Below are 16,020 nucleotides of genomic sequence, written 5' to 3' on the forward strand. Positions count from 1 at the left end.
AGGCCGTGGTCAGAGTACGGCATGGGATTCCCGTTACTAAAGGCCCCAGGGCCATCCTCGGGGGTCGCAGGTCTCTCCCCAGCAACGGGCTCTGAGCTGCAGCTCAGCCTGGCCATGGCGTGGCGGGAAGACAGGCGTGTGGGGACCAATGGCTTCCCTCCGGAGGGGGGCTGGTCCGGCTGGGGTTGACCAGGGAGGCCCAAGGAGGAGTCGCCAGGGTGAGACTGTCGGGGGGCATGCTGGAGGGGCTTTTTCAACCGGAAAGGGAGAGGGCTCATCAGGTAGATGTTCCTGAGTAGGGTCCCCTTGTCCCCTCTGGACTCCAGTCGCCACTCGGGCTGCCTGGGAGCCTGCTGCTGCTCATGCTTGCGGATGGTAGTGAAGCGGGTATAGGAGGCGGGGCATGTGCCCTTGCACTTGTTGAGGCGGTGTCTGGGGAGGTCTCCATGAACGCTGCCGCCACTGCCCTCTCTGCTGTCACTGGACACATTGGAGCAGCGGTCGAGCTCATCAGAGCAGGTCGAGAGGGGCTCTGAAGGCACAAGGCCCCTAAAGCTCAAGCTGTGGTCTGCCATGTTGCTGCATGTAGGGGAGGCGTAAAGTCCGCCAGCGGGCACCCCATCCGCAGGCCTGGGACGGAGCTTGGTGGACTCAAGGAGGGACTCGGCCGAGCGAGCAGAGGTCAGGCTGCTCCGGGACAGCAGGGGCGTAGGTGACTTGCTCAGCCTGCCAGACCAGTCCAGGGATGGCATGGACCGGGATCGCTGGATCAGCTGCTCAAAAGCGGTGATTCTGGAGGAGACAGTGTGCTTGGGGATGTGTTCCGAGCCCTCCTGGCTGGAGCCCAGCTCGCCCCGAGACAGCATCAGGTTGCTCCGCTCAAAGTGGGAGGCCAGGTCTCTCACGCTCGAAGAGGAGACGGAACTCAGGGAAAGGCCCGCTCGGTTGATTTGGTGCATGTCGCGGTACAGCATGCTGAACTGCAGGCCGGCCTTCCTGGAGAGAGGGCAGGGCCTCCTGCAGCTGGTGCCGTACTCCTGCAGGCTCATGGTGCTGCCCGATCTGCTGTCGCATTCAGGCCGTGAGCGCATCAGCAGGTTCTCGATGCTCCCCCCGACTTGGAGTGGGAGACCTCTCCTGGAGTCACCCAGGGACCCTGAGACACAGAGGTTCTCGCAGCTTTGGGCCTTCTCTGAGGGCAGCAGCACTCTCTTCTGTTCCGCCAGAAGGGCACTGGGCGCAGACAGCCTGGGCTTGAACTTAGAAGGGAGGATTTCCGAAATGCAGGCTTTCGCAGCCGACAGGGGTTTCTTGTGTTTACACCCAGGACCTACAACACTGCTAGTGTGAAACGTTCGGCTATGAACTGAAGATGAAGAAATCATGTGAGCATTCCCACCTTTACGATCCACTGGTAAGCATGCAGAATAAAATAAACAGACCCATTAGGTTAAAGCCAAAAGCTGCTACCAAAGGAAAAAAATAATAATAAAAAGGAGAGGTGACATGCTCATTGGTTGTAAGAACTTCAAAAAAAATCCCCAGTTGATGTCTGGAAGCAAAATAATCTTGTGCTGCAAAGCAGGTGCAAGAGATGCAACGCAAAAAATGGCCACCTTGCTCGTTAGGAAAGGCTGAAGCTCAGCTAGTTCCTAAGAAAAGGGAATTAGAATGAGAGAAAGAAAGAGAAAGAGAGAGAGAGAGAGAGAGAGAGAGAGAGAGAGAGAGAGAGAGAGAGAGGCTTCAGCAAGAGCAAGGTCAGGAGTCAAGGGAAGGGAAACTATTAAAACCAGAAAGAAAAATGGCCGGTGACAAAATTGGTCAGGGGACACAAGAGAGCTCCAGGGCCTGGATATGGATCTAAACAGGGTCAAGTTCACAGGTGCCGGAGACCACCGGCTGCTGGCACTCAGGTAACGGGTGCTGTGGGGGACAGAGGCCCATGGGTTTCACCCCGGTAACTACCTTTTGTGGAGGCCGAGCTGGATGGTCTCTTGAGCCCACTGAGGCCCTGGAGAGGGATGTCGCCACCTTCCAAGACGCTCTTATAAATCTGCCTCTCGTTCTCCAGGCTAGTGAGATCCCCCGGAACACCTTCTGCTTCCCTCTTCACTGCGTGCAAGTTGGAAGAATACACACTAGGAACAGGGAGGCAGGGAAGAGGAGCCAGCATCATTAGTATTTTCCTAAACAGCGTACTCATCGCTTCTTGGCCTTTTGGCTAAAATCAAGTGTCTAAACAGCATACTCCCTGCAGAGGACTGGAAACCCACTTCTTGGCATCCTAATCAGGCATTGCTGTTTCAACAGAGCCTCCTCAAGGACAGACTTACACGGACAAGACTGGCCCATGAAACCTTGCCTGCAAACAGCAAGGGGCCCAGAGACAACTGCACTTGCGCTTTTTAAAAGTGATGGCAAAATCCTGCCTATGGAAGGAGGGGGACTAGAGGGGACATGGGAAAGTGTAGTGGGAGAGGACAGAGGGACAGGGAGGGGACCCCTGCACACAAGATGGAACAGTTAAGGAGAGGAGAGGTGAGCCAGTGTCAGCTAATGTCAGCTACCTGAAGTCCATTACTGGAGCTGTTCCTTCCCCCCGCCCCAAAAGATTTTGAAAGGCACAGAAGGGAGATGTGCAAAAAGAAATTTATCTTCCCCAGATGGTTACAAAGCCTGGATCTGTATGCTGGGCCACCTTTCTCTGCCTTCCCGGGGCATTAGCAGGGAGCTGGATTGGAAGTAGAGCAGCTGGGATGTGAACAGGGGACGCTAGTGTTGTAAGTAGTGGCGTAGTGTGCCACACCTCAAGGCTGGCTCCGCTGACTTTATTCTTCAGGAGTGCTTCGGCTGGAGAGTGTTCAATCCGCAGGGGAAGGAGGAGGGCAGCGGTCTTGGGTCTTCAGGAAAACCAAGGACCAAGCAAAATTGCTCTGTGTGCTGCTCTCATCAAAGCTAAGTTTTCCAGAGTTGGTGTCGGGAATTTCATGACATACACTACGTGTGTGAACTCCTGCCTGTGTCTTTCATGCGTTTGTGTCTTGTTAACATCCAAGTGTTTCTGTTTTTTTGCACATTACCACAAACACATTTGAGAAGGAAGTGACACAGCACATTAAGAGTAGCTCTCCCTCACAGAGCCCCTCCCTTCCCTGGCACACAATCTCCTGCCTCATTTACTGACACCAGTACATGGACCACACACCCTTTCCAGGTGAGAGCCCATCTTGCCCACAGACACACAACACGATGTCTGGGAGGCTGCTGCCTTCCTCCATTGGTGATTTGGTCAGCTCTGAAAATGCACAGCCTGATAGAATTTCTCCTGCTCAGTGCAGCACTCAAAACATTCCCAAATCCCTGGAAACGCTCAATGAACTATGAGGATGAGCACCCACACACCCCCCTGCTAGATGCTACAAGGAGCACACTGACACCTCCTCCATGGTTCTGACTGGTCAAAGCTGTCAGTTCCTATGGGAAAGCTGCAGCACCATATTTCAACAGAAGCGCATCTCAACTAGTTGAGGGGCAGGTGTCTGTTCTGGCAGTTGCGGCATCTGCTGGGATGTTCTCATCTCATATTGGAGTACCTGGGTTCAAACCCCAGAACCACTCCCAATTCCAGCTTCCCAAAAATGAACACTGTAGGAGGCAGCAGGTAACAGCTCAAGTACTGGAGTCCCAGCACCCACAAGGGGAACCTGGACTGGGCTCCTGGCTTCTACCTGGCCATCTGTACCCACAAAGACACCCAGATTGAGCTCCTGGCTTCTACCTGGTCCTGCTCCATCTGGTGGAGGCATTTGGAGAGTGTAATAGTGGACCCAACATTTTTTTTTCTCCTTCAACTAAAGTATGTAATTAACAAAAATTCAAACTGGCTTAAACAGTGAATTTTCCAACTAAAACAAATTCTGCCCCTTGTCTACATGTCCCAGTCACAGTTCACCCCTTTCCCTTTGGCCTTGTTTTCCACTTTTGTTCTTTCCTTTGGACCTGTGTTTCCCCATTTTTGTACACTTCCATCTGTAGAAGGATCCATATGCAGCTGTGCTTTCTCCTGCTGACCAACAGCCATGAGGGGACAGTCCCAGAGGCACATGCTGGCCTTGCTCTGGGCTTTCACCCTTTTTGATACCGAGCAGTGACCACAGCTGCTTCCCTCCTGCAGGGGCTACTGTCCCTTGAAATGAGAATGTGGGAGCCTCCTTCCTGAGCCCCTTGAACTGGGGCTCCCAGACTCCCCACTCCACCTTGGTGGCCACCAACACTCATGCGCCTGGTACCGTCCAATGCCCGCTGGCTGTGTTCCACCCCACGTGGCTGGTTCTTCCTGCTTCCCACAGAACCACACACCAGCATGCAGGAAACCTCTCAGGACTGCTCTGCTATAGCCCATTGTTTGCCTCCTTATCCTAACGTTCACAGAACAATACTTTTTTCAGATGTGCAGCAAGCTGCAACACAAGCACCCCTGGTTTAAAGACAAGACCTGAGAACCAGAAAGTTCTTTCTCTTTTCCTTTAGAAAAAAAAAAAAATGGAGGGCTTGGTGTGATGGCCTCAATTGGCTGGCTAATCCTCCCCTTGCAAGCACCAGGATCCCACATGGGTGCCGGTTCGTGTCCTGGCTGTTCCATTTTCCATGCAGCTCCCTGCTTATTGCCTCAGAAAGCACAGGAGGATGACCCTGCACCAGCGTGGCAGACCCAGAGGAGGTTCCTGGCTTCAGATGGACTCAATTTTGGCTGTTGTGGCCATTTAGGAAGTGAACCAGCAGATAGAAGATCTTTGTCTCTCCCTCTTTTTGTAAATCTGCCTTTCCAATAAAAACAAATAAATCCTAAAAAGTGACTTACTTATTCTTGAATGAGAAAGGCAGAGTTACAGAGAGAAAGGAGGGTGGGTGGTTAGGAATCTTCCACCTGCTAGTTCACTTCCCAAATGGTCACAGCAACCAGAGCTGGACCAGACTAAACTCGGGGTCCCTGAGGTTCACCTGAATCTCCCACATGTGTGAGGGGCCCAAATCCTTGGGCCAACTTCTCCTGCTTTCCCAGGTCATTGGTAGGGAGTTGGACTGGAAATGGAGTAGCTAGGTCTTGAACTGGTGCCCATAATGGGATGCTGGCATTGAAGGCAGAAGCTTAACATGCTAAGCCACTGTGGCTGGCCCCTACAAGTTTATGTGTCATTCCCTCTGCTCTCCCCAAGCAGGAAAAGGGAAATGGCATTTGTCCCTGGGAACAAGGAGGCAAGCTGTTTCACCACACATGTCCTCGGATATAAGGTTCCTGCCGTATCCAAGTAACTCACCGAGGACAAGAGAAGCACCCTCACAGCTGCAGCTGCCGGAGAAAGCCACTACAGCCAGTGGTCACTGATGATGACATAACAATCTAAGGCCAAGTGCTCAGCTCTCAGCAGTCGGGGCTGAGCCAGGCTTAGGCTAAGACACAGCGAGACAGCAGGTGGCAGCACAGGCAATTAATTCAGCCTTGGGCTCAGTTGTAGAACTGTATGCTGGGTTTCCAGTGGAAACAACAAAGAACACATTCACTGGGCAAATGCAGCGGGCACCAAGGCCAGCTGTCCCCCACAGGGCAAGCAGGAGAGGCCCCGCAGGCTGCAGATAAGGTCCCCAGAGGCCAGGACTCCAGCCAGGCATGTGGTAAAACCCTGAAGTCCGTTTCAGCCTCCATTTCCCTCATCTACAAGGTAGGCGAGCCTAGAAAGCCACCTGCACATCTGTGACGCACACATTCCTCCTTGTGGTCCAGACACAGGCACCCAGCTGCTCCCAACAGGCTCAAGCATCTTCAACCGACATGCCCAAACCAAACTCAGCTCTGCTGCTCCACCACCCACACTGGGAAGCCACGCTGGACGACTCAGTCCCCTTCTCCCCTCCCAGACCTCCTTCTTCCTCAGGCCTGACACAGGACACTCTTGGTTCTTTCTGCCTCCCTGGGGATCACCTCCAGCTCGGCAATGCGCACCCCATCTCTCCACAGCCTTCACACTTGTCTCTGCATTCACTGCTGGTAATAATTCTAGAGATCATGTCAGGTCAGCTCTTTGGTCATTTTCTCACTGAAGAGATACTAACAGAGCCCCTGTCCATTATTTTCCTGGGTGGAGATTCAATCTGGAACAGGACAGATGCAAATACAACCTAGGGGGTGGGCACCCGGCGTTTAGACAGTGCATCCCATATGAGGGTGCTTGGATCGGAATCTTGAACCCAGTCCCACTGATTACTTCCTGCTAATGAGCACCCTGGGAGGCAGCAGGTGATGGCTCAAGTACTTGGTTGGGTTCCTGCCACCAGGTGGGAGACTGGGATTGAGTTCCAGGTTTCTGACTTTTTCGTGGCATAGCATCAACTGTTGCGGACTTTGGAGAGTGAACTAGCCAATGGAAGATCCGCTTCTCTCTCCTCTCTCTTTCCATGTGTCTTTGCTTTTCAAGCACATTAAACAACATGTAAGAGCTTGAATCTCAATAGTCAAGATTATTTGGTGATTTCAGGAGGGGGGTTAGGGTAATGGGGAGGGAGGACTGCACAATGGTTTAGAAAGCTTGGTCCACAGCCTTCCTGACTGCATGCAGCAATGTGTGCTGTGCGAGTCTCATCCATCGCTTCTCTATTGAGACTTCCTTGACTTCTCCCCCAGCAAGGGATGCTCATGGCCTCCTGGGTCCCTTCACTGCACTCACCACTCTGGATTCTCCCCTGTTACAGTTGGAGCCCTCTGCAGGAGGGAAGTTTATTTCACCAAGTTTTGCACAGCTGGTGTCTAGCACAGTGGTTCAATAAAATACTAGCGGAATAAATAATTCTTCAGTCAAATGCCTACACGTAGGCAGGTTTCTAAAACATTAAAAGCAGCCAATATTGGGAGCAGAACTTAGAGGTTGTGATTGTAACAATGTCCTTTGCTTATACTAGCGCCACCTAGGAAAGAGCAGTTTGCTTTCTGGCGCCACCTGCTGTTTAAATAGCATAAACAAAGTCCTTCAGAAAGCCCAAGTGCTACAATCATGATGAAAACGAGCAGTTTGCACTATTAATCAATGGGTCTGAAAATGCTAATGAATCTAAAGTTAAAAACATTGTGGCAGCAAATATAAATTTTTTGAGAGCAAAACTTGCACTAGGATAATGGGACCCTCAATTTCTTCCACGTTTTTAAAATACTGTGGTGTGCAATCAATGCTAATTTAATACAAGTTAAACTACAGCCCATCCAAGACGCACACCCTACTTCTCCAGCTGCCATAAAGCTGTGACCCTGGGTTGTCTGTCTCTTTATCCCTTGCGTGAGGTTGGGTCCAGCCAACCCTTCCTCCCACATGGCCCTTCCCTCCACCCAGCCCACACGCCACCTGCTTCAGTGCCAAGCAGCCTGGAGTCTAGATCACAGAGATTCACAGATCCTATCACTCATTGGCACACCTTTACTCTCACTCACACCTTCCTTGGGGGTAGACACCCTGCCGAGGCTGGTTCCTCATCCATCCCAAATGAAGAAAAATCCTACATATTTGAAGAAACTGGGAGAATACCAAGCCTGATTCCAGAAAAGTCCCCACTTGGTGGAAGAGCAGGAGGGAAAAATTCATTCATTCCTGGCGAGTATCCAAAGAGAATGGCTATGGCTGGTCAAAGTTCCAGGGATGTAAGTACGATTGAGGTGAAGGAACCTGCTGATAGGTGAGCTGAGGGTGTCTGAATGAACGCCTGCTCTTTCAAGCAAATTAGTCTCTGTCCACCCGGCTCCCTCAACATCAGACAGCTGCCTGCTTTGTTTTCTCATAGCTCTAAAACAGTAGACATTAGGTTGTCTTCTGTTAATTTATTACCAAACTTGAATCACTGCCAACACCCCTCCCCTGAACTACAGCTTCACTACTCTGCTCTGGAGAGCCGCCGTGTGGCAGCTGTGGAACCCTGTGTGCGGCACCTGGAAGGGGTGCCACAAGCCATTAAGCCATGGCTTGTGGCATAACATATCGGAGCACTGGTTTGATTCCCACTCCTGACTAACACATCTGAAAAGTAGATGTTGATCCAAGTACTTGGATCCCTCCCAACCATGTGAAAGACCCAGATGAAATTCCAGGCTCCCAGATTCGATCTGGCCCAGCCTCAGTCATTGTGGCCATCGGGAGAGTGACACGTGAACCAGCAGATGTAAGACCTTCGTCTCTGTTAGTCTGACTTTCAAATAAATGGATATACCTTAAAGGGGGTGGGGGACAATTCTTGATCCTGGAATGTTTAGAGGATTAAGTGAGGTACAGATAAGATGCTAAACACTGGGCCTGGCACATGGTAAACATTCAATAAACCATTGATTCTAAGGCCTGTGCTCCTAACACTCCCTGCTGCTGGTGGCTACTTCCTCCTCTGAATATTTGGAACTCTTACAATCTACTTGAATTGCTTGCTTTTTTGACTTTCCACTAATATTTAGTGTGTATGTATTCGTGTGTGTGTGTGTTTTCCACAAAATTAAAGGACTGTTTCTACATCGATACTACTATACCCAGCACCACACTTAGATCCTTAACAGCTAAGGAACCCAGCTCAGCCGGCCATCCAAAGCATACGTGTCGGCTTAGTGGGCTATAGGGTGGCAGGGGTGAGGAGGTGAGGGGTAAGACCTAGCAGCAGGGCTAACACTCACTGATTCTAAAACACCAGTCACAGGGCCAAGATCTTGTTAAAAGATGGAGTCGGGGTATGCTGTGGTATAGTGATGTTGGTACCTCTAAGTGGTGCTGGCTTGTGTCCAGTCATTCCACTTCCAGTCCAGCTCCCTGCTAATAGTAGCCTGAGAAAAGCAGTGGAAGATGGCCCAAATGCTTGGCTTGTCACTCATGTGGGAGACCTGGATAAAGATCCTGTTTCCTGAAATCAACCTGGCCACGCCCTGGCCATTGCAGCCATTTAGGAGTAAACCCGATGGAAGATCTCTTTCCTACTCTTTCAGACTTTCAAATCTCAATTGATCTCTAAAAAAAAAAAAAAGGAGGGGGGTGCAGTAACCTAGTGGCTAAAGTCCTCGCCTTGAATGCGCCGGGATCCCATACGTGTGCCAGTTCTAACCCTGGCAGCCCTGCTTCCCATCCAGCTCCCTGCTTGTGGCCTGGGAAAGCAGTGGAAGATGGCCCAAAGCTTTGGGACCCTGCACCTGTGTGGGAGATCCAGAGGAAGCTCCTGGCTCCTGACTTTGGATCAGCTCAGCTTCAGCTGTTGTGGCTGCTTGAGGAGTGAATCAGTGGACAGAGAATCTTCCTTTCTTTCTGTCTCTCCTTCTCTGTGTATTTCTGACTTTCCAATAAAAATAAATCTTTAAAAAAAAGTCAGGTCTGGCACCATAGCGTAGCAGTTAAGGTCCTCGCCTTAAACGCACCAGGATCCCATAGGGGTGCCGGTTCTAACCCCGGCTGTTCTACTTCCCATCCAGCTCCCTGCTTGTAGCCTGGGAAAGTAGTCAAGGACAGCCCAAGACTTTGGGACCCTGCACCCGCGTGGGAGACCCAGAAGAAGCTCCTGGCTTCAGACTGGTGCAGCACCGGCCATTGTGCTCACTTGGGGAGTGAACCATCGGACGGAAGATCTTCCTCTCTGTATATATCCGCCTTTCCAACAAAAAACAAAAAATGAGAATGAACAGCTGATTTCGGGACCCAAGGGAGTCGGCTGAGAGCCGTGGCCTTGACGAGGCCCTTCATCTGCAGGGAGCTTGAGGCCATCTGGTGGTCTCCAGCTCAGAAAGCCCATCCCTGGGGGATTAGAAGAACCTTGACTTGCTGTGTCCTGGGAGCTGAAGGCAAAACCCCACTGGGAGCTCTTCACAAGCGTAAGCCTGAGGCCCAAGCGGACGGAGGGAGGGTAGGTAGCAGGCGGTCTCTTTCACCTTGGCGGTTTGGTCACCAACACCAGAGTGGAACAACAGGCTCTCCACCTTCCCTCCCCTGGCGGGAGCTGTGGCTAAAAGCAGAAGGCTTCTCCTCCACTATCTACTCCTGATCCCCTCTTATGCTCCTGGGTACATGAAGTACAAAATACGTGTATTTATAGAGAAAATTAACATAATGGATCTTGCTAGAACTTTTGATCGTCACCTTCAAAGGACAAAAGTTTTTCCATCTTCCCACTGAAATATTCCAACCTCGGCCGACTGATTTTTTAAGTGAAATCTCTTTCAAGAGAAGTGGCACATGCCAGAGGTGCCCAAATCCAGAAACTTCACCCCTTTGCTCAATGTGGATTTACCAACCTGCATGAGACCGGCCATGGCTGTTTGTGCCTGCAGGAAATGTTCCCAACCCATGTTTATTGTTTGGAAGGTGTGGCCCTCAAGTTATTTGTACCTTACCAGTCATTATAAAAGCATAGGCATATAATGCAAGTGGATGGTAATGGAGGGAAGGACCTGGGGAACCATCAAGTGTGGCTGGGTACAGGAAGGCCCAGCTAAGACCGATTTACCATAAGCTAAGCTGTTTGCCATTGACCACACATACAACGGGTGAGGTGCTATGGGACATTCCCAACTAGGACAATTGCTGCACAGCAAAGTGCTGAGAAAAGCAAACTGGAGAAGTTGGGAGGGCCAGGAGAGGTTCTGGGCAAAGAGGCTGGTGGTCTCCCTAAGAGGTAAGAGGTAAGGGGTGGTACAGGCAACACACAGGCATAGTTCTAAGCACTGACAGAGGGGAAACAGCCCTCCAGCTGTGTGAGCATAGAGTAAGTCATCCCCTCTGGGCCTCACTTTTCCGATGGGTTGGCCTGAGGACCCAACCCCCAGGAAATCCAGTCCTTATTTCATATTCAGCCTGTTTTTGTCATATTTTTCCTCCCCCTCGACCGCCCCACAATAGTTCACAGAGAACTCTGATTCCAGACTGAAGACAAATCAACTCACTTTCCCAGGGGGAGACAACTACAGAGGGGAAGCTTATCAGAGGTGATATGCAGGACATGAAAGTGAATAAAGTGCTTGAGGAAAACCAGGAGTTGCTGCTTACCACCAAACCTGACATGAGTTGAAGCCACACATAGGCGTTTTCAAAAGAGTCATGACAAATACCGAGTATGAAAAAACAAGGCATGCATTTTAATTTTTGTACCAGAATAAACTTTTAAAATTTCATTGGGTCACAAGTTCTGGAAGAATCTTTGTACCAATCAGACTGTATGAGCAACACACAAGCCTCTCTCACCCCATATCTGACATAAAACACATGAAGCCATGCAAACAAGAGAGTGACAACTTACTACCCAGGAGGCTCCGTGGAAATTTCCAGACTGGGGCTGACTGCTGAGCTCTGTAAAGAACAAAGGGAAAAAAATAAAAGGAAAGAAAAAATACTGTAGATGAATAATGTTGACTCTGATGCATCAGGCTTGGGGTCAAAAAAAGGGGTCAGCTCCTCTTTCTGGTCTAGATAAGGGCCTTGGGGTACCCAGGCAGCCAGGGTTGGGGGGTAGGGCTCGTCGGGGGTGACAGGGGAACTTCAGGGCAAGCAGGTTCTTCTAGTCTCTGCTCTCCAGTGGATGCAGCCAAGCCTGTCAGACCGCTCTGCAGCTGCAGACTCAGTGAGAAGATGGCCCGTTGCTGGGTCAAAATGTACAGGTGACAAGGATGGCACTTGGTCACCTTCTCCCTGGTTCCTGGGAACCTCCTACCTACCCTTTGCAGTGAGCCCACTGCAGATCCCTGAATGCACCCCAAGTGCCACATTCAGCACTTCAGGCACCCAATATACCAAGTACATTGCAAAAGGCCACACCACATTTTGGTCACTGGTTTATGCCTGTAGATTCAGAAGGGTGGGAATGGAGGGAACACCAGCGTCACAAAAGCCACAAACAACCATTTTGGCACAGGCAGGGGAACTCTTTATAAAAAGAACGTACAGATATAACAAGGAGAAACAACCACACGCAAGGAAAAAGCATCACAATTATGGACTTCAGTGTTTCTGCTGTTTTGAGAAAATGTAAAGATTTCCAAATATTTAACATCACATGGAAGTTGAATCAATCAGTGCAGGAGTTAACTTCTAAAGCTACTCCTATCTCCAATGGTGATCATCCCCCCCATCTCTAACAATGACCACCGCAAGGATGACAAGAAGAGATGTTTAGAGAAGGGATAGGAAGAGAAGGGAGAGGATATGAAAGATGGAAGTGGGGACAAGAGGGAAGGAGGGGCCCTGGCTGCTGGACACACCCCTGACTTGCTGGGTGTGGGTCCTTCCCTTCTGAGGGCTCCTCTGCCTCTTGACGTGGACTCTGCCATATGCCACTCCACTATTCCTTGGGAGAGCACCCCTTCTCTTCTCCACATTCACCCTCCAGCCCTCCTGGCTGCACAGGTCTTGCCCGCCCCTCCTCCTTTCTGTTTCTTAGCATCTGTCCCTTTATGGTCTGCCCCCTTTGAAGACCCTGTGCTGGTCACCATCATGGGGCACCTTCTGAGTGACCCCCATGGAGCTCTCTGGAAAGGCCGTCATCCTTCCACAGTCACCTTTGTTCAGTGAGGGTGATAACCCATGTAGGATCCTAATGCTCTGCCATGCACTCTGATCCTCCTGACAACTCACCCGGCCATCTCCCAGGTCCTCAGAATGCCCAAGTTCTCCCAGGCCCTGCCGGGGCCCGCAGTCTATCCTTGCAGACCTCTCTGGAGCTCGCAGAAGCTCTCACACTCTCTCCTTTTGCTCCATCACTCATTTCCTCTCTCTACCTCTCTCTGAGTGGTTCTTTCTCTGGCCATCCTCACGTTCTCCTGTCCCATGCCACCAACCTCCCAGTGGGTTGCTATCACTCATGTACGAGTGCTTATGTCACATTCTGTATGAGTGAGACTAAACTGTCAAGGTTCTGAAGGCAGAGGCCCATTCTTGGCCTGGTTTACAACTTCCCATAGTGTGTCTCAGACACCCTTGGGGCTAAAGGGCAGCAGGCCACCAAAACAAACATGAAGATGATTCATGTAAGTTTCGGATATTGCTTTGTGTCCACTGTTGCCTGGGCAGCAGGCTCTGCTGTCAGAAAGGCTGCAGTCATAATTGCTTAGGCTTTCTCCAGCTGTTCCTCCTCCGTGCCCGCATACAGAAACTCTCGTACTCTCACAGATCGCTTGGAAAAGTAGTACCTCCTTTATTTTTCCCAACACACCACTTCAGGGATCCCACCCTCAGTCCCTGTCCACGTCAGGACTCACCTGCAGCCACAGTTCTTGCTCTAGAATTGGCAGTGATCACTTCCATACCACAGTGCTTATGCCTGGCTCCAATGTCTGCCATATCACCTATTTGCCTGGATCTCGTGCACTCTGACTCAGCCGTTGGGGCTCCACAAGACCTGAGGGAGGGCCTGGACCTAACCCTTGGCTCCCACTGGCTCTCACCCTCCAGGAACCTTTGGATTCTTGAGCTATAGCTATTGGATTGGCTTCTGGCTGTTATTATCCCAGTCCCCTTAGCTACTACCAGAATCCCCTGATTGGCCTGCCCTGGCCCTTCCCTGGCTTGGGGCTCCGGCACTTATATGAGTTCACATCCCAGGCACCTGTGCTGGTGCTCGGCCCCACTTTGTCCTGTCTCTGCCAACACAGCACGTGAGCTGCTGGCAGTTTCCACTTCTGTCCAAGGATGCGGGTCCCTCTAGCCCCTCCCGCCTCTCCAGCAGCATCTGTGCTCATGGCTCACGTGCGAGGGTAGCCCCTGAGAACTGTGCTGGGAATATCTGGGGTTTTCTTTCCTAACAGAAATGCATTTACCTTGGGGATACACACGCACTCTGTCTCACCCAAGAAGTCACTAGACACCTGTAGGTCTGCACTGACAACGTACACTTGCCAACTCTCCTTTGCGCCAGGCTGCCCAGCCTCAGGAGCACTTGACTTCACTGACCACTCTGTGGCTTCTGAAGCAGCAAGTCACACGACTCTGGCAGTGCCATACACACAACACTGCTGCTGGGTTTTGGAAAATGATTTGTGCTGTTACTATCTCCCAAGGCTGCACAAAGGCCAAGAGAACTGGCAAAAAAAACGGGTTCCTGGAGAACTTGGGGAAGGTACACAGAGGTGACAGAAGGGGTCTTGAAAACGATGGCATCCTGAAAGCCCAATGAAAATGAGGAGGTGGCGAGGAGGACCTGTACCTCTCCAGCTAATCTGCACACAGTTCAGCACTGCCCTGCTCGAAGGAATCCAAAGACATGACCTGGGGAGAGCGGGACCTAACACACGACTCCAGAAGCCATGCACCCTGGAGCCACCAGCATCACCACTGTCTCCTAGACCGCCACCCAAACCAAACAAGAACAATGACCCAGAGGACAAAGGGGAGCTGTGGGCATGAGGAAAACTGGGCAGTACCTGCGGCCGGGCTGCGCCAGGAGCATTGTTAAGCGTCTCCGTTTTTTCTATATCTGCCTCTAACTCTGTTTGGCAGAGGTTGAGATCTTTGTCTAGGTTAGTCTGGTTTGAGAAAGAAAAGATGAGAAAGAATGCTTTAGTTTAGAGGAAAGGGAGAAAGAACAGAAGGTTAAGTTTAAAAAATGAATTTCCGGTTTTTTATTTTTATTTTAGTGGTAAAGTTTAATAAGGCCAAGATGGCATGGTCACAACACAAGAGCTCACTAGAAATCAGTTACAGACATGAAAACAGAGAGGGCAGCATCAGGCCGGTCAAACAGAAATCCTGAAGCAGAGGGAGCCGCAGAGATCTACTCTACTTGCTAAGGCAAGCTACCACCATCACAAAGACCTACCTTCAAGGAAATGCCTATTTTCTCCCCTTTCAGAGTCCGGTGACTGTGACACATATTATACATTGGTTTAAAACCCTCTAAACATTAGCATATATTTTAAACACTTTGTTAAATACTACCAAACCGAGAAAAAAAGATTACCGACTTAATTTTTAAGTGATTTAAGAAAACAAACCCACACCACACTCACACTAACCAAGGCTAGAGAGCACACACACAGTCCAACGGAGGAGGCACGGTGGAATTACCTTTCTATCCTCTCTAGGAAGGATAGAGCAGTCTCCAGGAGTATAATCCCATATCTTTTTGGGAGGCTGACGGGAAGCAGAGGAGGAAATGAAGAAATGAGCGTAAAGACGTAAAGACAAACACGGAGGCTGGCTCAAACAAGGAGGGGGCACACTGGGGAATTGCATCAACACAGAAAGGGGAACCAAAAGTTGGGGAGCACTGAGCCTGAGGACATTGGGGCACTGGGGACATTCACTAGGATGTCTGTCTGGGACTGTTCCAAGAGCAACTCCCCACTGCATTACAAATAACTGAAAACTTAGAAGGGGAAAAAAAAAACAATAAAAAATTCACACACATAGGAATGAAAATAGAAACTTTCAAACTCCTCCTGATGCTGACTCAGGTTGGTACCACAGTACCCCTGTCTCTGAAGCTACCTTCCCTGCTGGAACAGGTGGGACAGTCCTGACCCTGCCCAAAGGCGGGTGGGCTGCACCCCATGAGCTTCCGAAATCCACAGATTCGATGGGTGTGAAACACATTCCTGATCAATTTCACTTTCTTTTCCAGTTTACCTAGACTCGGCTATTGCCACTAGCAGTGCGGACATCCCTTCCCACCCCTTGGAGACAGGAGTTTAGACTGAGCGTTAAGAGGGGCTGTAGGTGTCTTCTCGTTTCCTGTTTGAAGTTACAGCTGCATCCCTCAGGTAGACATCTGCTGTCGGGAGTGGGTAGGCACTGCTGACGCCCTCTCCTTGTTCTGCTGTTAAAGGAGAACGCCCTTATCCAACAATCTCTGGGGGCGGTGAGAAACAGCGGTCATTACTAGCTCCTGAATACTGTGCAAACTCCTCTACAACCTGCTCGTCAGAAACATTCAAACTCCTTCACGCCAATTTCTACAGAACCTGAGGGGGAAAGAGAGCAGAAAGCTGACCCCAGGCTGAGTGAAACATGATCAGATCCTAAGGGGTGGTGA

The 16,020-nt window shown here is 50.6% G+C and overlaps 1 protein-coding gene across 50 annotated transcripts in view; it reads right to left on the minus strand.

Annotated features, from left to right (window-relative positions):
* Nucleotides 1-16,020, minus strand: part of SORBS1 (sorbin and SH3 domain containing 1) — a 221,645-nt gene that overhangs the window by 34,368 nt on the left and 171,257 nt on the right. For 24 of the 50 annotated variants that reach the window (XM_058671779.1, XM_058671790.1, XM_058671788.1 and 21 more), the window contains 4 exons: nt 15,054-15,119; nt 14,411-14,512; nt 11,296-11,345; nt 1,966-2,138 (listed from right to left, as the gene is read on the minus strand). In XM_058671779.1, coding sequence (XP_058527762.1) covers nt 1,966-2,138; nt 11,296-11,345; nt 14,411-14,512; nt 15,054-15,119 — 391 coding nt within the window. The remainder of the gene's footprint in view (nt 1-1,965; nt 2,139-11,295; nt 11,346-14,410; nt 14,513-15,053; nt 15,120-16,020) is intronic. The other 26 variants (XM_058671803.1, XM_058671784.1, XM_058671802.1 and 23 more) reach the window with 2 other exon arrangements.

The sequence above is a fragment of the Ochotona princeps genome, chromosome 13 (assembly GCF_030435755.1).
Source record: "Ochotona princeps isolate mOchPri1 chromosome 13, mOchPri1.hap1, whole genome shotgun sequence".
NCBI classification, from domain to species: Eukaryota; Metazoa; Chordata; class Mammalia; order Lagomorpha; family Ochotonidae; genus Ochotona; species Ochotona princeps.